At 33.3% G+C, this 21,816-nt stretch overlaps 1 protein-coding gene across 3 annotated transcripts in view; it reads right to left on the bottom strand.

The window, feature by feature from the left end:
• The window catches only part of LOC124364817 (multiple epidermal growth factor-like domains protein 8), a 111,618-nt gene that overhangs the window by 77,844 nt on the left and 11,958 nt on the right, over window positions 1–21,816 (bottom strand). For 2 of the 3 annotated variants that reach the window (XM_046820593.1, XM_046820592.1), the window contains exons 5-14: window positions 20,997–21,175; window positions 17,379–17,560; window positions 12,875–12,975; window positions 11,810–12,054; window positions 9,666–9,944; window positions 8,651–8,788; window positions 7,116–7,299; window positions 5,826–6,094; window positions 4,811–4,983; window positions 1,440–1,649 (exon numbers count right to left, since the gene is read on the bottom strand). In XM_046820593.1, coding sequence (XP_046676549.1) covers window positions 1,440–1,649; window positions 4,811–4,983; window positions 5,826–6,094; window positions 7,116–7,299; window positions 8,651–8,788; window positions 9,666–9,944; window positions 11,810–12,054; window positions 12,875–12,975; window positions 17,379–17,560; window positions 20,997–21,175 — 1,960 coding nt within the window. The other variant, XM_046820594.1, reaches the window with a different exon arrangement.

Here is a 21,816-nt window from a genome sequence, read left to right as displayed (position 1 = left end):
CTGCTATTGGTAAATGTCATACATTTTTAAAAGGATAATTAACCCTTTTAATGCCAGACATTTTTTCAGTGACCACGCGAAAAATGCCAGCCTGTTTTCAAAAAGTACATGCGAAGAATGCCAGGCCCTTTTTCCATAATTTGACAACTATTTTTTTTTAATGTATAACTTTTTTATTTATTGAAGGAAATTATCCATTGAGGTGTTGTTTTTTATGTAATAATGTGGAGTGTTTAAGAAAATGAGTATTAAAATTTTTACAAATTTATATAATTTCTATTTGTAAAAAACAAAAAATAAAAAAAACAAAAACTTAAAAAAAATGAATTTGAACATATAAAAGTACCTTTATTATTAGCCTTAACTAAAAAGTAGTTACTGGCAATTGAACTATATTTAATTGTTAACACACACACCAAATTTGAAGAACTTACCTTGAAAAATAGAGAAGTTACAGCATTTTATCGAAAACCTTGTAAAGTCCACATTTTACAGTAAAATTCAATAAGACATATTTTGGTCAGCTTCATTCAAAATCACTTTATTTACACGTGTTGTTCAGCCCAATGTATAAAATTGTTTGTTGAAATAATAAAGAAAGTAGGTTACATAAAATTAAAATTAATTATTTACAATATAGGGTACATAATTTAAAATTTTTTAACACTTGTGTTTGCCGAAGCACAAAGTATGAATCCCCCTCTTTTACTCATGGTCAAATCTATTTACAATAATCACAAAACTAATAATAATATAAGCAAACTGAAATAAACAAAAGAAAAGCACGAATCAGCCAAGAGTTAATATTATGGGGTTGACTGTGGACTGTGTAATGTAACAACACTCTGCAACTATAGATGAAGCGCTTTAAAAGCGACCTGTTAAGTTAACAGTGCGGAGGGGGGGGAGAGAGAGAGAGAGATATGGAGAGGGAGAGGAAGCACGAACTCACTTCCTTCTCCACATTCCTTACCAACCACTCCTCAGTCGCCACTTTACTACTCGTAGGGTATGTGTTACATAACAGCTGTTTTATAAATCTAGTAATAATAACAACAGCTGTTAACAATCAACATTTTGTTTAAATAATTGTTAATTATACTAACATATTAAGTAGAAGCAATGGACTATTCTTAACATAAATAATAATATTTAATACTAATATTTGTTATTCCATAACAACGAGAATAATAAAACATAGCGTGATGTACCAAAACATCAACACAGGGAAGCAAAGCAGTCGATTCCTACTTGTGTCTTGTAAAGGAAATAGATCGAGGAGTGTGAGAGGGGGTGGTGGTAGGTGTGGTCGAGCTTCTGCTCCTCCCTCCCCCCATGCACAAGAAATCGTTGCGCAGGTCGCTTTCAAAGCGGGTCACCTATAACATGTATGTTACATATGTGGTGGGATAGTAAAATAATCATTCAGTACCACTAACCAGATGGCTTGTGATAGACTCAAGGCGCAGAGTGGCAGTGGAGTGGCTCACACATATCCTCAGCTGTTCCTTGGCGTTCTCCCAAGTGTGGGGCGGCCTCAGGAACCCCAGCAGTCTGGCCGTTATCTCTCCACCCAGGTTCTGCTCTGTTCGGCTCATCGTCACACTTAGTGCATTGAAGTCAGCTGTTGTCGCGTTGATTATACTCACCTGTATGCCACATTCAAGCGTAACTGTTGATTGAGTTAAGTTTATTCATTTATTCAATAAAAGTTTCACATCGTGTTTAAATTCTTTAGCAGAGCTAAAATAAACATGTGAATTGTCACAGTCAAAACAACAAATAAAAAGAATGAGAACTCAAAAGTACAAATTACACTTTTGCTCAAAATCTTATTAAAGATAAATATGAAATATAAACAGGTAAATTAAGTATTTAAGTACTCTTCAACAGAGTAATATGCCCGGTTTATGGAGTAGCATTTTAAGGAATTTTTTAATTGAATATTCATTTTTTACAGATTCTGGCAATTTATTGTAAAGTTTTAATGCAGAATAATACACGCCCTGCTCATAGAGTTTTAAACCGATAAATAGGATAGTGTAGTATCTGATTCCTTGCATTGTAAGGGTGAAATACTTGATTTTTCTGAAACTATTCACTATTAGATTTGTAAAAACTTAAAACTTCAAAAATGTATAGAGATGGGAGAGTCAAAATGTTCTTATTTATGAAAAATGGTTTACATGAATGTCGGGTTCGGAGCTTAAACATAATTCTTATAATTCGTTTTTTCAATTTCAACAGATTTTTAGACTTTAATGAATTTCCCAAAAATGCCACCCCATATCTCAGGTGCAAGAAAACATATGTGTAGTAGACAGACTTAATAGTATCACGATTTGATACAGAGCTACTAACAATCAAACCTCAATATAAAGAACCTCAATATAACAAATTCCTTGATATAACAATTTTTTTTTAATCCCCTAGAAGTCTCCATAAGAATCAATGCAAATTTCACCTCTACATAACGAATAAAGCATAGTTACAATCTCAATATAATGAATTTTAACCAAATGATATGAACCAGAACATGTATAACGCAGATGAAACTGGATTGTTTTTCAAACGTTTACCTGACAAAACATTGTCATTTAAGGGTGATAAATACCATGGTGGAAAAAATAGTAAACATCGTTTAACAGTTATTCTGGTAGCAAACTGCACAGGGACTTATAAGTTAAAGCCTTTAGTAATTCGAAAAGCGAAAAAAACGTGAATGAACTTCTTACAGACTACATGGCGAATAAAAAGGCTTGGATGAATTGTGACGCTTTCAGTGCATGGCTTCAAAGTGTTAACAAAGGTATGAATAAGAAAAAGAAGAAAATTCTCATCTTCATAAATAACTGCACAGCTCATGGAGACATTCCTAGGCTGAGTAACATTAGGGTCGAGTATCTTCCTCCAAACTGCAAGAGCTTGAACAGGGCATTATCCGCCGAAGTTTTAAAGTAAATTATAGAAAAAAGGTCACACAACAGTTCCTTAGAGACATGGAAAGCCCTTGGACACCATGTGGATGATCACAAAAGCGTGGAGTAAAGTTACAGAAACTACAATTTGTAATTGTTTCAAGAAGAGTAGATTCACTGTCATAACTCAGGAGGATAATTCAGACCAGCCTCCTACACAAGAAATCGACACTGTGGAGGGTTGGGAAACAGTGAAAGAAGCATTAGAGCTAGAGAAGGATATTATCAACGTCACATCTCGTAAGCAGACTACTATTACTGAAATTTTCTCTAACAAACAGGGCGAAAACAGCATCAATAATGATGCATTGAAGCACAAAATGTAGATTAGGCCATTAACAATTAACACCTTTAACAATTCGTAATTTTAAGCTTAGTAATACTGTACAGTATGATTACTGTATTTTTTACTTACTGTATTTTTTACTATCTGTAGCGTAAGATTTTTAAGTTTTGTTCAGGTCATGTTTGCTTTTCAACTTTTTTTTTATGTGTTTTTCAAAGTACATAGCTACTGTATTACAGTTTTTCACTTTTACATACTGTACTCTTAATAGAAACAAAAAAATAAAAATAAAGTTGCATTGTTCCAAATTAAATGCATTTTTATTTCGTTTTACACACTTTTTTTTTTTTAAAAAAAAAAAGGAGAGGCCGACCCTCTTTTAAGCCTTATCCTGTCCGTCCTCATAGGCCACTGGCCTGTGCGAGGATTTTATCAAACAGAATAAAGGGGATAGTCGATAAAGTACGAGGTTGATTGTACTGATAAAAAGTGCAACGATCACAGACAGGATTTGAACCTGCGCTATCTCTAACTCAGACCCAAAAGTCCAACGACTTAGACCGCTTGGCCATCGGCACTCCCTATTTAAATACAGTACAGCATACGATTTCACAAGGTTTTAACACAACCTAGCCGATGGTCTGTGAACCTCGATGTAGCGAAATTTTACCTAACCTAACCTAAATATAACGAACCTCATTATAACAAAATACTCGATATAACGAATTTTCCGTTCGGTCCCTTGAGGTTCGTTATATTGAGGTTTGATTTGTAAAACAAGCAAAACAAGCTGTATTTAGTTTTTTTTATTAGTTGCTCTACGTGTTCATTCCAAGTTTAGAATGAATGCTAAGAATATGTACTATATTAGAAATATTCAGAATATTTACTTTATCTTTAACAAATCAGTCCCCTATAACAAGTTGTTTTTCCTTTTAGTTTTTAATTAAAGCGGTTCTTTGTCTTTTAGGATACAGTAGTAGTTATCAAATCGGCTGCTTAATTAGTGCTATGCTCTAGCCACTAAGAGTGAAAGAAAGTGAGGTTTTCAGATTGCAATTCCTTATACCCCCATAGGACATATTCATAAATACATATTGCCTCTGACCCAACACTATACTTGGTAGTAAATTGACTTCTGGACTGATCAGTTATTGTACCCTAGTCATTATGAATTATCTATTAATACCAGCAGCACTTAGTTTATTCTAAATTCCCTCAGTATCTAATTTACATAAAATGTTTTGCCCCTACAGTATCAGTGTCCTGTGTGGGTAATCTACTACTTAAAGAAGTTTTGAGGAATTCTCAGAACAATTCAATGGATTGCTGTTTTGTGTTGTAATATTGTTTTTAATTGGCATGTTATCACCTTCTACTGTATACATATTTACCATTTTATATAAAATAGTATATTTATTTGAAACACCATTAAACTGTATGTTTGTAATGTGAAATATGAAGTTTTTATTATAGGAATAAAAGATTTTCAAAATTACTAGAACTCTTTCCTGGATATAAAAAATAGATGTGGTGGGTCACTCACGGAATCTGGATGCGTGAGATTGGCGGGGTACTTGTACTTGAGGAAGGTGAGTCCAGGCCTTCGGTCCACCTCTCTGCATACATCAGCACTCATCACCTCTGCACCCTTGTCACCCCACCAGCCCGCCACCTGCGATGGTGTGTCCTCTTTCAGTCCACACACACCAAAATTGTCTGCAAACAAATCAACCAAACTTATAATAATAAAAAATAATAGTTCGCAAACAATCGGGTACACACCGCACTTTCATGAAGTGCTGATGGGGAACACATTGCTATGCATTAAAATATTGCATTTTTATTGTTTGCCTGTCTTGGTAGTATGTTAAATGTGATCCCGCGAATAAAGAAATTACCCCGTCCAAGCGCACAATTGTAAACTTTAAATGTAAATTAATTTTTTAGGTACCACTTGGAGTACATGTAAAAACATATTAAAATAAATTTGTTTGTGCAAATTGCAGAGCCTACATACATTTCTCGATACACTTAGACGTTTAACGTAAAAAAATTACAGTTTTTTGCCATTCATTGGAAAAAATTGGATGGCAATAAAAAAGTCTGGAAATAAGCCGACATTGTGAATGTGTTAAAAATATATTGGATTTTGTTTTACCAGGAGAAATATGTATTATATTCTTCAATTTACTCCAAAAAAATTAATGCTTGTCAAGTAGTTATTGAATAATTTTTTTCCGAAAAGTTTGGAAATATACAAAAATCAGGCCACCAATGAAAGGGGATAATATAGCAAAATAACAATAGCACTCAAAGGGTTAAATATCTTTATATATTTTTATTTAGAGCTTGAAAATAAAATTCATAACAAGAAAACTGTTATAAATTAGTGACAATACAAATGTGTCCAGTTATAAACCCAATTTTTAATCTTACATTAAACAAGATTTGGTAGCAGTTTCAATTCATGAACAATAAAGTCAAAGCCGTTAAATCAGAAGTTGTAAAATAATTTCCAAAAATTGTTTATTTCACAAAGAAGAGTAATGTTCACTGACCATCTTTGTGGTGACACCTGGCATTCTGCACGCACCAAGTGCACTGGCCTGCGTGCAGCTTGTGAACTACGGAGTGCAGGCCATCACGCCGCGTGGTACCGTGCAGCAGGCAGCTGTGACAGTCGCCCAGTGCAGGGCACACACCAGGACATCGCGTCGTCTGCAGGTTAGTCGTACAGTTGATACCCAGCGTGCGTCCATAGCAGACATCGTCAGCCGAACACCAACCACACTCCGGGTCTCCGCTGCATGCCGACAGACTGTGGTGTCTACGCAAATAAAATACAAAGTTTACGTCCTTTCAACAGTTCATACTTATTTTAACAATTTCTTCCAGATGTACTTATATCTGGTTTTAATTTTCCACTTTCTTACGTTTTTGGTATTGGAAAATACAATCTAGATTGCGAAAAAACAGCTAATTCCATTTTTTCTAACATAACTGAAACATCTCGGAAATTAATTTCCCATTTACATAAACCTTTCTTAACTCCATTTAAGCAATATCTTAGGGTTTTGTTGTGAGAAGATTATGGAACTTTTATTTCATGCTAACACAGAAAGATAACAGATTCCTGAAAATTTACCTACATTTATGACTGATCAAATCCTAGTACTGTATATTTGCAGTTATATTTTCATGACACAGTAATAAACCAAATATTCCAACAATTTATCATAATACAGTAAGTTAATTCTAGTACCTATACTGGAGAACGTTGACGCATTTTAAAACTTTGAACTTAACAAGTACTTCTATTCTTGAGCCAAGTGTTAATAAAATAAAATTGCAGATAATATTTGGAGAGCAGAATTAAATCACAATAATTATAATACAGAAAAATAATGCGAATAGTGAACAATGATTAAAGCATTTGTTTTTCACTAACAGCATGGACTACAGTACTCATACACAATACAGACAGTGAGGTTTTTTATGACAGAGGAGATTTTTATTTACGCCTCGGTGACAAAGGTTTAATAACTTTTCTGTAGCACTACTAGACTCTTAGCGAGTAAGGTAACACTGCTACACAGAAATCCAAAATTTCAATCATCCACGCATCACACATCACCTGAACTTACTTTCTGAATAGTCCTCGTACAACTGGACACTTTTACCATTCATCTTCACAATTTTATAGGACTAAAGATTAATACATCGACAAATTCCGTAAATACTAAGTTTTCACACTTAGAATCCACAAAAATTCTAATTGAAACACACAAACGGTAAATGAATTTGTCAAGCGTCAAAAAAGTTAGCGTATTCAATGTAATGGTTCTGACCTGCTGCAGATCTGCTCTGGTTCGTAGGGTTCCCCGTCTCTGCTGGCAATGGTGGGAGGCATGACGAAGGCCAGCAGGTCAGCGTTGACATTGCCGTGATAGCCACCGAACAACAGCAGCGTATTTCCATTGCGGAGAGCAGCTGCATGGGAGAAGATCCCTTGTACCTTGGGGTAGTGTGATGCTATAACAGATCATCCCATAACGGATCAGAAATCTAGAGAACTCAATCAATACAACAAGATGGTGGCAGTTTTATCCACTACCAATTCAGTGTGCCACCAATATAACACCTATGTCATATAATCTCACTCTAAAACTCCACTTCCTATGCTGTTACTATCAGAAAAAGTCGCTATAACTTTAGGGTTAAGTTTTCTAATCACACTATTGATCTAATGTCTGTCAAATGACAGAAGTATTTAATCTACTTCAACATTAAATCTAACAGTATAATGCCTTCTGCTCTATCAACTATCAATGGTATAGCTATCACATTCTTTAATTTAAATTGAGAAAAGTGTAAAGGAAATTAAAAAATGAATAAATAGTATTGAATAATATAGGGAATGTTATGGTGGGTGAACAACCGTCAATTCTTTAGCACTTTATATACCATTGGCGACATTATTATCAAGTACCCATAATCACTCTGAGTACAAACAAATAATCACATTGTATTAAAAGTGTACAAACAAATAATTGGTTTATTTCAATTGTTAGTTTAGCATACATTGAGAGCTAAATTTTTTAGAATAGTTACTGATGCAAAACAGCAATTATATACAACAATGTAATTTGTAAATTTGAGGCAGTTTCAGAATTACTTTTTGAAGCAGTCCTTCTTAGTAGTCACTAGCAATTTTCTTTTCATTCACTATTGTACTAAAACATTTAAATTAAAATTATATTCACTTTATTTACATTATATCCTTTTTGAACAAAGAAAAGATTGTAATCAATTAAAACCGTCACAATCATGAACAAAAATTTAAAATGAAACATTAGTTCAAAAGCAAGAAGAGAAAGCAGCTATTTTACTGTGTGAAAATAAAATTTTGTTTATTTTTGGATATCATGTTTTCTTCCATAACGGATACAATAAATATTGAGCAGATCTTGTAATGAGTTTCCAAGTAATGTATGAATAACGATGATTATTTCAGAGTAAGATTTCAAGAGCTTACCAATTAGTTTGGTAAAGAAGTAAAGTGCTATAATAATTCTTTAAAGACTATTAAGCAAGGTCAAGAGATAGGCGTACTCGTCGCAGCGCAACTGTACTCCTCAATCTTCATCATCGTACAACTTTGGCACGGCTGTTAAAGAGATGTCTGCAAGATCATTAGTGGATGTTAGGCTTTAGTGTTAGGGTCTATACCAAAACATCACCCCATACAGTTTGAAAATACGATTCTGGTCACTCCATATTATCACTCACATACTAACCACCTAGTTTAGAATAACATGAAATAACTTAAAACCGTATCCCTCCAAAAAAACTGAGCAATTGTGGATTTGAAGAGCTGACTCACCATTGCCCAGGTTATCGAGGATGTCGTGACTGACCCATGTGTGACAGCCCAGGTGATACAGGTATAGCTGTTTGTCATAGCAGATCTCCTCTCTGTTGTGTCTGTGAGTGTAGCCGCCAAATACTACCAGGTAGTTACCTGAAAATTGTATTGATGTGGAACATTTAGAGTTCAAATCTTTCAAAGAAGTTAATGAATACTGTACACTGGAATTCAATCAAATTAATATTACTAATGACGAAAACTCACTAGGGACACAATAATCCAAAGTTGATGGGACCAAGCCTTTTTTAGATAATAGAAATTTAGAGTAAGGTGGATTACAGTAAAAACTAACTTATGGTTTTGGTACTGATACAAAAAACTGAGAAGCCGCATTATGTACATACAGTGAGGGTTGGCCAGCAATTTATAGCCTTAGAATGTAATCTTTCTCTAATAGATAGGAAGCTAATACAGTAATAGTATATACAGCACCAAGTCAAAATCTTATAATGTACTCTCGATAACCCAGAAATCTGTTAACCGTATTCCAGATAATTACGTTCCTAATGGTCATTATTAACATACTCTTTATAGCCTGCTACAATCTCACCTTTAACTGAAGCTCTCTCTATAGTTGAAGTTTCTCTAAAACTCTCCTTCTTTGAATAGTCCGTCGTAGTTAACATAAAAGAAACCCTCCCTCCCCCATGACTAGGTGAAAAATCTTCGATATCAAGATGGGTTGAATTGTGTAATTTAAAAAAAGAGACTAATTAAAAAATGTTACATGAACCATCCTGAATGAGATAGTACTAAATACTTATTATCAATCATTCGTAAATAAGTACTTTCCGAGGCCTATATTAATGAACAGTAGTTCATTGTTATAAGTTGTTTCATGTAAACATTTTATATGTACTGTCTCAGAGTACTTGATTTGCCTTTCAATGTCAGCCTCAATTTTTGGAAATAAAAAGAATTATTGATAAATCTTTACAGCTACCAAAAACACAGATAGAGTCGCACTAACCGATGACAGTAGCCGAGTGGAAAGCTCGCTCACGCGGCACGTACGTGTCTGGCAGCTCAGCCCGGGGGTAGTGCACCTCGGCCCAGTGTCTGCTGTCTAACTGGAAGGAGAACATGCGGTCGCTGAGCTTGCTGAACCTAGCGACATTGGCCACAATACCAGCGTATACCAGCAGAGCATTGGCGTGGGGGTTGTAAACAGTGGAATGTGCTACCAGCCGCACGTCTAGCTCCTTGCCTCCCCGCGGCACTACTTCCTCCCACGCCTCGTAGCCACCAACTGTAGAAGCATTAATATACATTCAGTAATTATAAGACTAATAAATACAATCAACCAAAAAAAACAAATTTTGGGACCAGATATAAACAACATTTCAATTTTTTACTAGCCTGGGCTTGAACGTGTTACTAAAACAAGAAATAATATACTTCACATCCAGTTCAAAATTGTTTTTTTTTGTGTTATCTTTAAAACAAACTAAAAAGGAAATCTTAAAATCAAATAGAATACAGATATCTAATAAATTAATATATGATTAATTCATATATTAATCATCTTGAATGAATCGATAAAAATACCACCACTCCTTTCCCAAATTTACCATCTTCTTTATTCTCTCATGATGATTGCCATTTACCATTGGCCACTAGTCGGTTGCCAGTGGCTGGTTAGTTATTGCATGCAGACATATTGTAACCTGTATTATTTAGTTCAGTTGATAATAATAAATTGGTGTTTGATTTACTAAGAGTATGTCCTACAAATAGTGATTATGAACTTGACACAGTATATCTGTTGTAATTCCTGACTTAGATATCATAGCACTTTAGTATATTTTGTTTATAGTAGTTGTAGTTGTGTTAGTTTTTCGTTATTTTGATTTCATTGTGTTTAAACGAGTTACAGTTATTTGTTTAGAAGGAAGTGTTTGAAGTGTTAGTCCTTTAGTTAACATTATTTATTTATTGTTTAGCCCTGGTAGAGCCCCCCCTTGTTTTAGTGATAAACCAAACTTTAAGAGATTAACTTCCTGTTTAGTCCTGGCACGGCCCCTTTACAATCAATCTACCGAAACAACTTTATTCATTTACCAAAGATTATTTACACTGAATGGTGTCAATATTTTAATTACAGTAAATATAAGAAACAGTTATAGCCCAATCACAAATTGCTGGTTATTACATTTGATATTTTGAAAAATTCTTCAAACCAATAGTGAGCTTTAGTTACTAAAAGGCTCTTAACAATAATGTAAAGTTTTCTAATGTTTTGAATATTTTTCTCATCTTTTTCGTAATTAAAGAATTGCTTTAGTCATGTCCATGATAACTACACTAAATAACTCCTCTTTATCAACAGAATCTATTGCCACACTAATAAACTGCCCTCTAAATTCTGGTCAAGGTGTTCTGTATTGTATACACATAATTCGTACATAGATTTTTGAGAATGAAGATAATCATGAAATAGGTGGAGACACCAAGTTTGTAGGGTCACCTTTTTTGAAAATACGTCTTATTTTAGACATTTTTAATTTATCCGGTAATATACCAGTTATCATGGATAAATTTAACACATTAAGCTGTGGCACTAATAGATAGTATGGCAGATTTTATGACAGACATTGAGACTTTTTCCCATCCTGTTATAGTTTTAGTGTAGACTTTGGGAAATTGGGGTCGGGATTTAGGTTACCCATATCCCTCAATTATATCCCTTTTCTTCAGGCTATCATGAACCACTAAGCCCACAGTCAGTTCAGCTATAGTAAAGTCTGAGCCTTCCTTTAATAAACCAAAACCGGGATCTCGTTTACAACACTACTGCTGAATGAACCTCAGAGTGATCCCGGCCAATAATAGGCTGTTATGTTATTCGCGGCAACTTTATTCTTCTAGGGAATTCGAACCCTTTCGCCAAGGATTCCCTCACATATGTATTTATTCATTTTGTCTTGTAATATCAAACTTACCAAATGATTAAAATATTTGCCCGTACAAAGATAAATCATTCCCATTCATGAGTTACTTAACATGTTTGAAGTAAACTGGATATATTACTATCAATCTTGTTGAAAAGCCAATTTATTAGATCTGTGAGTGTAACTCTGAAAAAATGTGATAACAAAATAAATATCAACCTACCTGTGGTCAGTTTTATCCTGAAAATTTTGGACGAGAAATGTCCCTGCTCGGTAGATCCGCCCACAATGTAGAGCCAACCATCATCGGCTAACGTGAGTGTGTGGCGGGCAAGAGGTGGGGGGTGAACGGTGGAGAATTGGGCTCGTAGAGACCACCGGCCCCCCACCACCTGGTACAGCCACAACTCGGACGATAGCCTGTTGTCCTCCATTACACCCCCGTACAGCACAAACCCACCTGGATAGCTGAAACATAGAATACACAATGATAACCCACTTTAGAAATTACTATTTTTCAATGTCTATTTTTTGCACTGCTTAAAAAATTAATATGAACCAAAAGATTATTCATTCAGTAGCGCGTTCCATGAAAATACAATACTACAAATCACAACAATATTTATTTACCTTGGTTAATTACAAAACTTTGGTGTTACAACATAAAACAGTACTTATCGTTTTAGGAACACCTACAATTTCCCGCTAACATTTAAGTTTTCTGGTTGACATCAGGTCAAAACAATGTTTACACAAGTACATTTTAGAAATTTATCTGAAAGAATAACTTTTAATAAATATCATTACTAATTGATGTTGATAATATATTTGATTAATGTTATTACTTAAACAAAGATTTTTTAAACAAAGTTATTTATTTTACCCAATTACCTCAGCAGTTTATTAAATTTGTGTTCATTTATAAATTGGTGTTCTTATTATATTTTATAGTTTTAGTGTAATTTAGTTCAAATACAAAAAAAGCAATAAAAACTTTTTTGCAAAATAACTGGAAATTTTGGGCATGTAGTAGAATCTTATTTGATTTTGTAATTTATGTTATCTGTCTATTGAAAAGCTTTTTTGTAATATTTAATCTTCAAAATATTAAGTAATTAGACGTCACCTTTTTATCAGTGGTGAATCTCCTCTTTTTTCTCACTACAATATGGCAATCCTATAAAAGATTACTGCGAACTGATCTAATAATCTTCATTTCATTACAGTAATTTTGTATTTACACACATTATTTACAGAATGCATATTTCCTGAAAGAATAGACACTAACTTGCATGCAGCATGGGCATATCTAGGAGATGGTCTTCTGGGTGTAAACTCTTCTTCCACACCTGCCTGTCTGTGAACTCGCCCGCTGTGTCTGCTTGCTTCCTATAACAACAGTACCAACTACGATTAACAAACTGTTTGTCAATACATTTAATGTGCTGATTAAACATCTTCTTCAGCTAATTAAATGAAAATAAATAGCACAAGGCACAATGCTTTCAATTAACCAACAATTATCTATGGTAGTGATGTGTCACAACCGAATCCCAAATCTCAAAACCACTGAATTTCTAACAATGGTTCATATTCTACAATCGAATCTGCGGACACGCTACATCATCAGTTACCAGCTGATCGGCAGTATAAAAAATACCCATCGATAAAATGTGTTTTTACCTTAATTTGTGTTTTAAAAACCATATATAGATATCTTAATTGACAAATGATCATGCTTTTGCAAATACGAGGCATGTTTTTTAAGTAAGTACCATTCTGAAATTCCGCCGCTTCAGCGCACCGGTTGGTGTTCCACGTTTGCACATTGTCTACCATCATCTGTTGGTACACCATAGATGCAATAACGAAAAAATCAATTGTTTTTATATCTGTTAGTGCATATTTCAAATGCCCCCGTCAACTGAGAATCCCTTCGAATGTGAAGTACATGCAGTTATTTGTTTTCTTGGTGCTAAAAGCAATTGAAGTTCACAGACAGAATTGTGAAGTGTATGGACAAACATTATAAGTGATGGAACCGCATTCAAATGGGTAATAACTTTAAAACATGGCCAAAAATATATCCATGATGAGAAATGCAGTGAATAACCCTTAATGATCACCTACGAATTGGTGCAGAAAGTTAATGAAAAAGTGAAAATGAACAGACATTTCATATTTTTTTCATTATTAGAACTATAGTGTCCTCAAGTTTAAAGAAGTGTTCTCTATGACATTTTTATCGAGAAACACGTTTTCCTCTATGACAATGTCCGACCAAACGCGAGAAAACTAGCTCAATCAGATGAAGCATTTTGAAGATCAGCACTGCATCGACGTCAAAATAATTGTGTTCAGTTACTGTTAAATCAGGTGACAATCTTCTATGACAAAAGCATACAAAAGGTTGCTTTTAAACATGACTAGCTGTTTCCCGCGGCTTCGCACGCGTCTCTTAAGCTTTGCCCGTATATTTCTTTGCCTTCAAATAGTGTTTGGATATTTTAATATACGTAACTACTGTGTTGTAATTGCAGTTTATAATGTGCAGGCGCTTTGATAACTTTTATATCTTGCAGTACAGCCTGGTGGTTAGTTACATCAATGGGCATTGCGTATAAACCTTCTACATAGAAAAATACAAATTTTCATAGTGATCGGTCCAATAGTTTCTGAGTCTATAAAGGACAAACACACAAACATTCATTTTTATATATTACTAGCGGGCCCGGCGCGCTTTGCTGCGCATTTCAATAATTTTTTGCAAAAGTTGCCCGCGGCTTCGCACGCAATTTCCCGTTGAAAAACAGTACACTATATTCACTTATTCTTTTTTTATCACATTCTAAACATTGCTGAGATAATTGATAGTCGTTCCATCGTGAGCCTCTTGGGCGTATTATGAAGGTATGTACCATATTCCTGCCTCTATCTAGCTGTTACCCACGGCTTCGCACGCAAATCTTAAGAACCGAAGTCCTCATATTACTTAGTAAATTTTTTTTTTTACTATAATAAATTTTAGATTAAATTAGTTATATCTCCGATGCCACGATTGAGCTTGCTTTGTTGTCTCGATCGAGAGAATATGTACACACGGAGTTTTGAGAACCATACTTCTGTCAAAAAAAAACAACTAAGGTTGATTTTATATAACATTCTTTATATTTGTAGCCAACGTAAGATAGTAATTATGATATCTGCATTACTCTTCTGATCAAGCATGAGCATGGTTTATATTAAATAAATATTGCAGTTAAAGGTGAATTTTTACGTCAAATTTGAATTGTATTATCTGGATAGTAAAGTCTATGTTTAACAGTGATTGCAAAAACAGTTTAAACAAAATTTGTCGTTTCTCTTAAGCTTACTCTATGCTTTAAAACTATAAGTGTAATATATGTTTACAAAGAACAGCTGATTAAAAATTTGAAAAGACGTTAACATATGTTTGCTGCAATGCATTTCTTATGGGTATTTCTGTAACCAGTGGGGCGGAATCCTGAATCGGGAAAGGGATGGGCATAGCTTATAAACCTTCTCCGTGGAAAAATACATATACGTACAAATTTTCATCATGATCGGTCCAATAGTTCACGATTCCATAAAGGACAAACATACAAACATTCATTTTTATATATATAGATAGATGATTGCAGAAACAGTTTAAACAAAATTTGTCGTTTCTCTTAAGCTTACTCTATGCTTTAAAACTATAAGTGTAAAGAAATTTATATATAAATATATTTTTTGTCGCATTATATATGTTTACAAAGAACAGCTGATTAAAAATTTGAAAAGACTCTTTCACTTAATAACATATGTTTGCTGCAATGCATTTCTTACGGGTATTTCTGTAACCAGTGGGGCGGAATCCTGAATCGGGAAAGGGATAAAAAGTATCCTATAACCTTCTACAGATCAAGACGAACAAATTAAAAAAAAAAATTAGGCGAATCCGTCCAGCCGTTTGTGAGTGATGCTGTTACACACGAACAGTTTCATTTTTATATATATAGATACGTGCCTTAACACAGTGCGGCACGGTTACAGGCGACCGCCACACACTACTACAGTGGCGTGATGTAGAGCAATTGTGACAATTATGTAGAGAAGTAGAAAAAAGTGTAAGCTTTCATATCAAAATAAATAGTTAAATTTTACTTGATTTTTTTATATATCAAAACGGTATTTATTTTTAAAAACATGCTTCATACTTTGATTGCAGTTTTTATTTGCTATATTTACTTTCATCCAGCCCCACGAGTCTACTGCATTTATTTGTAAATGACAATTCATAGGCATTACGCAAAAAACCGATCGCGAAAACATGATTTTCTTGCACTTTGTGTATGAAAACCGTAATATAATGAACAAATTATAGTAATTTTGTAAATACTACTTTGCTTACAGTTCTGAATTTATATAAATACATCAGTACGATTTTGTCACGCATAATAGCAGATGGCAGCTGTCAGCTGCACACACCATATGTTCGTGCATCACCGCGAGTCTGCTGCTTCTATTCCCAGATGGTGACTGAACGACAAAATGCAAATTACGGATTGTTAAGACTCGTTTTTGCTGTACTTAGTTTATGAAAATCCACAGATAGATAACCTAATTCACAAATTATTGTGTCTTGTACACAATATTTCACTTGCAGTTTTCATTTTTTTATTTTATGTTTGTATAATGCCCACTGTGTAAAAACTGCTTAAATTCTCCAACAATGTCACTGGTCTCAGTCAACTATTTCTTAAACTAATTTTGTAACAAAATGTTATTTCCTTGAATCACAAATAATTCGAAAACCATCACTTCTTGAAGTCATAATGCGTATGTATACTGTACGTAAAATATGTACATTCTTATTTCAGCCACTTATCCTAGGGTTTGGTAAAAAATTTCCAAAATCCTTATTTAAAATGTTTACAATTCCTCATGAAATGATAACAATTTTTTCTATTTTTCCAGTCTTTTTGGGGCTGCAGTGTAACAAGCTTTACAACATAAGAGCAGCATTAAACTTTATGTACTTTACATTCATATTACTGGACAGAATACATACAATATTATAGACACATCCAAATGCTTTTTGGTTTTTCTTTAAAAGTGTATACTTTTTTAGTATAATCATAAAAGTACAAAAATGTTTTAATTTTTTTTTCAAAATATATAAAAGAATTTAAAAGTGTTCGGATGAGTATTAAATGTCTCTTTAAATGAGACATCTCATATAACTCTATGACAACAAACAGGAATATAGAAGTGTTTGAGGTTCTCTCCACATTGTTCTTATGAAGCTAAAATCAAGGTGACTATGGACACAGCCTGCTTTTAAGGGGCTGTGACTATGAAATAAAAATATATCCCAATAAAAAGGGAGTTGAACCACTTTAAAATCCCACAGAGGTCTTAGCAGCATGATGGAATGTACGGTTTGTAACTCGTACAAATATTGTTTATTGACAATTAACCAATTTTCTATATTATCAAACTTCTTGATCAAATAAGCCAGAACGGCATAAGGACTTAATGTGGTAGATATTATTTTAAAATAAATAAATAAATTATGTAATAAATAACAAATTGACAGTTCAAAAAAACTAAAATTTTCCAAACATTTATATGAGATACAGAGTTTATATTCATTGTCTAGTTTATACTTCTCATGACATGTAGTTTAAAGTTAATTAAAGAAAACCATCGAACAATATTAGAAATATGCAATTCTACAGTTTGCTTGATTAAAATTTTGTTGTAAACTCTTCTTTTAACATGCTAACCGAATGTTTCTGTATCCTTGAGTTGTTGTCGGCAATGGCAGAGGTGAATAGTAAAGTAGAGAAAAAGTTGGGTCGATGATGCAGTCCACCCCACTGATCATCAGAGCTGCCAACTGTCGCCCATTTGCCCACTGCAGCCAACCTTCGAGCATCCAACTTGTCATTGAATCCTGTCATACTATCTGGAAATCACATAAAATACATCAAAATAATATTGTATTAACATTTTTGGGGCAATGCTATTTTAACAATTCCTGTGCAAAGAGTGGTGTGCCATTTTAACGCAAAATATAGAGTTTAAATCATTAACATAAGTTTTTCTTAATGTTTCCAAAGATATTCTTTTAATTTAGGACACATTGTAGCAGCTCCATTATTACGTTGTAGACTACAAAATATTATGTAATAATGTGACATCATAAGGTCAATATGACTATGACAATTAAGTTCTCACTTCAAAACATTATTCTACACTTATTGATGCTTGTCCACTTCACTGCCACTCAGTGAACAGCATTTCAGTACTTCATAACAGCAATTTCATTCAACTCAAAAAAAATGAAAAAATCTCAAGCACAGATAAATAAATGACAGCGAAACCAAAACAACACATATATAAACAAGAGAAACAATACAAAATACTCTAATGTGATGATAAATGTTCCCACACAAATCAGGTGGGCATGAAACTCAACATCATGTAATGTTACATTGTTGTATTACAATTACAATGTTACTTACATTGTCACTCTGACTATTATAAATAGCGTTCTAATGTCAATTAAAGTTGCCATTAGAGATGTTTTTCTGAGAATTACTTTAAGATAAAGCCTAATGCGTTTTTCAAAAAATGAATTGATTTAAATATTTTTCAATACTTTGTATGGTAATGGGCTACTTTCTAATACATTTGAGATCTGCAAAAGTCATTGTTTCCCTCATAGCTCAATTGATTTTCCCTCTCCCAAACATCATTTTCCTATGTAAACATCTCTTTCCCTGTATAAACAAGCAACTGAAATACCCAGTTCGGTCAACAGATTCACTAATGATTTTTGTTGTAAATGTGTAAACACCTCAGTGTGATTCTATTATTTGTTTTGACAGTCCTATGTTAAAACAGCTCATTTTAACACAAAAATTAATTAATAGTTTCCTAGTGGAAAATAATTACTAGCCTATGAAATGTTTGATAAATTTTTAAAAGATTTTAAGTGTTTTTTGCATTGTTATGAAAAGTATAGTTCAATACTCATCTTCAAAGTTTCATTGTGGGGTTCAATAGCATTTTCCACACTTCTTTTCACCTTACTCGTATATGATCTCACCCCACAATAGGTCATTTTTGAGACCAGTAATAAAATGTACTATTAAATCATTTACAATGTATTAAAGAGATGAAAAAAATTAAATTCACAATAAGGGGTGAGTTATAAATATTACTTTATGCATTGTACAGGAGCAATGAGATTTCCATGAAGTGGTAGTTCATTTGGAGATCAACAAATATTGGATATGAGTAAATATGATTGTTAGAAAATTCTAATTATAGAAAGTTTCTTTGGGGTACTTGATACAAAGTAATAAAAATAATTTCATACTTAAATTATGATTACAAATAGAAGCAAACATTCTGGGAGTTTACCAGTTAGATATTTGAATTAAAGTTCATCAATGAGGAATTATAAACATTTTATGAAAACCTAACCACAGTTTAAGTCTTGATGCTTCAAAAAGGGCAATACAATCTATGATTTTTTTAAATATTAAAAGCTTTGAGTTTAGTTACTTAACCCCTTTACGGTTTTTTATGTAATATTACGTTCATAGTGATTGCATAAAAGTGTGTTATTGACGTAATATTATGTATCATTATATTGTTCCTGTTTTATTCTACTGTGTGATGTAATATTGCGCAAGAAGCATTTCTATGGTAACTGCACACTGGTTTTGTGTACTAGATACCAGCATTTCCTAGATCCTCTGTCATGAGTGTTTGCACCTAGGAGAGTTCACTGTAGTCGCACAGTGCAGACAACTACCTACCACATGTTGTTGCATGTCACCCGTCCTAAAGTATTTTATAGTTTTATTTCTTGGGTTCTAGGGTTTATTTTATCAAGGAAATATCAGACGCAAAATAGGCAATTAGCTTCATTTGCGTTATGATGACACAGACATGGATAGTGAAAATGACTTATTGGACAATAATTACACAAAATTTTAATACACTAAAAATAACTTTTTTCAATAAACTAAACCCTAAAAACCTATCTCTGTACAAAAAACAGCAAAACAAAATAGTTTAAGGCATGAAAAGAAAACCATTAAGGGGTTAAAAACGCTATCTGACGGGATATTATTGTTGGAATGGTATCTAATAAAAAAATTAACTTCCTGTCTTCATCTGCTGTTGCCCATAGAGTGGTTTCTTCCGTAATAAGACAGTAGCAGGAAATAATTCTGAATTAATTATTCAGACAATGAAATTTGAAGTCAACACTTTCAAGCCAAATTATTGGTTGTATACTTGATATTATGCACATCACTATATTTTATAAAAGCGATGAGAAGAGATTTATAATTTCTTGATTTTAATATTTGTGCATAAGCAGACTCCATAAATAGTGAAATGAGATGTTAGACAAACGGTGTCATTAAAAGAAAAAAATTAAAATGTAGATAGCTCAAATTATTTCACTAAAATACTGACCAAATATCTAGTTTAGAATTTACACATGTCATGTATTCATTATACTGTAATCATATGGTATAATTAATTTCTTTAATGGAGGTAAGAGATCATTAAATTTATATAAGTAACTTTACAATTAATATTTATTGGTTTATTATTAAAATGAATTAAAACACAAATTTGTTAGAACATTGCATTCTATAACTTACATGGACAACAAAATTATTATAGTAATAGTTTAGGGATCGACATCACAGCCTAAAAAGTATAAAAAATTAATATAGAAGAGGATGTAAAAAGAGGGAGAGAATGTTACGAAACAAAAAAATTGTATTAAAAATAGAATTATAGAGATTATTACCTAGTTTTGAACAGTATGAAAGCAATTAAAAGTATAGAAAATGAAGTCTGTTAGACGTTGGCAATTTTAGCTTAAAACCCGGATTAAAAAAATAAATACCAGGCATACAAGTACCACCCATGATATATAATACAATACACACTCCAGATGAAAGGGTTAATAATCATGTCCATAAAAAAACTATGATATGCCAAAAAAATAATTTTTTTGATACCAATTTTTTTATAGCTTCAATCCTTGAATTTTGATTTTGCATGATATGATAACAACATTCACTTGTGTGTCATAGGTGTGAAGGAAAGTACAACCCAACATATATTTTTACTCAGCACTGAATTGACAGTTATTTAATGGTAACTTACTGATAATCTTCCCTTCTTCATCCTCCTATTGACTGTGGTTGAACCTGAACACGTCCAGGTCACCCAGCACTGAATTGACAGTTATTTAATGGTAACTTACTGATAATCTCCCCTTCTTCATCCTCCCATTGACTGTGGTTGAACCTGAACACTTCCAGGTCACCCATCACTGAATTGACAGTTATTTAATGGTAACTTACTGATAATCTTCCCTTCTTCATCCTCCCATTGACTGTGGTTGAACCTGAACACGACCAGGTCACCCAGCACTGAATTGAGATCGTATCCTCCGAACACGTAGAGAGCATCAGTTTCATTTATATAAATAGCGGAGTGCGCAGCCCTAGCAGTCACTCCCTCTTGGTACAGCCAGTGCCATCTAATGAAATAATGAAACAATGATTTGCTCTTCCAATTTTTTACAATTTTCAGATCACACGATATTCTTAAGATTAACTAACCACACTACCAGTAATGCGGTTGGTTGGATGTACATTAAAAATAAATGTAGAGTTACATTAAACCAAAAATTCCTGCAATTATAAAATTACAGATTATATGAGTCTAGTTTATGTTGTGCGACTTAATACAAACAGCTACGTGTCACTCTCTGGGAGTCTGCCAAATTAAAATGTAATTAGAGCTTGTAACAACTATTAACATTACAGAATAGAGCAATAGTAACATAATGAAATCCACCAACAAAAACAATACTACAACAAAACAGCTCACTATAATCAAGCAAATATCACAAGACCGACATGAGAGAAATTAAAGTTTTTTACTTAGCAATTGTATTGGATAGAAAACTTACTTGAGAGCATTATTTTTTTAATCAGCATTTTTGTTTTCAAAAAGACATTTTTTCAGTCTGGTCAGGAATAATTTTGAATTGTTGAATGTTAATTTTGATTGATTAGCCGTTAAAAAAACTATGAACCAGAATAGAGGAAGCACTGTCTAAAATATTCTTTATTGACTTAGGAACTCTAAATAATTGATGACTTACATTAAGTTAAG

Source organism: Homalodisca vitripennis, chromosome 6 (assembly GCF_021130785.1).
Source record: "Homalodisca vitripennis isolate AUS2020 chromosome 6, UT_GWSS_2.1, whole genome shotgun sequence".
In the NCBI taxonomy this organism is placed as follows: Eukaryota; Metazoa; Arthropoda; class Insecta; order Hemiptera; family Cicadellidae; genus Homalodisca; species Homalodisca vitripennis.
This window is presented reverse-complemented; position numbering and strand designations above follow the sequence as displayed.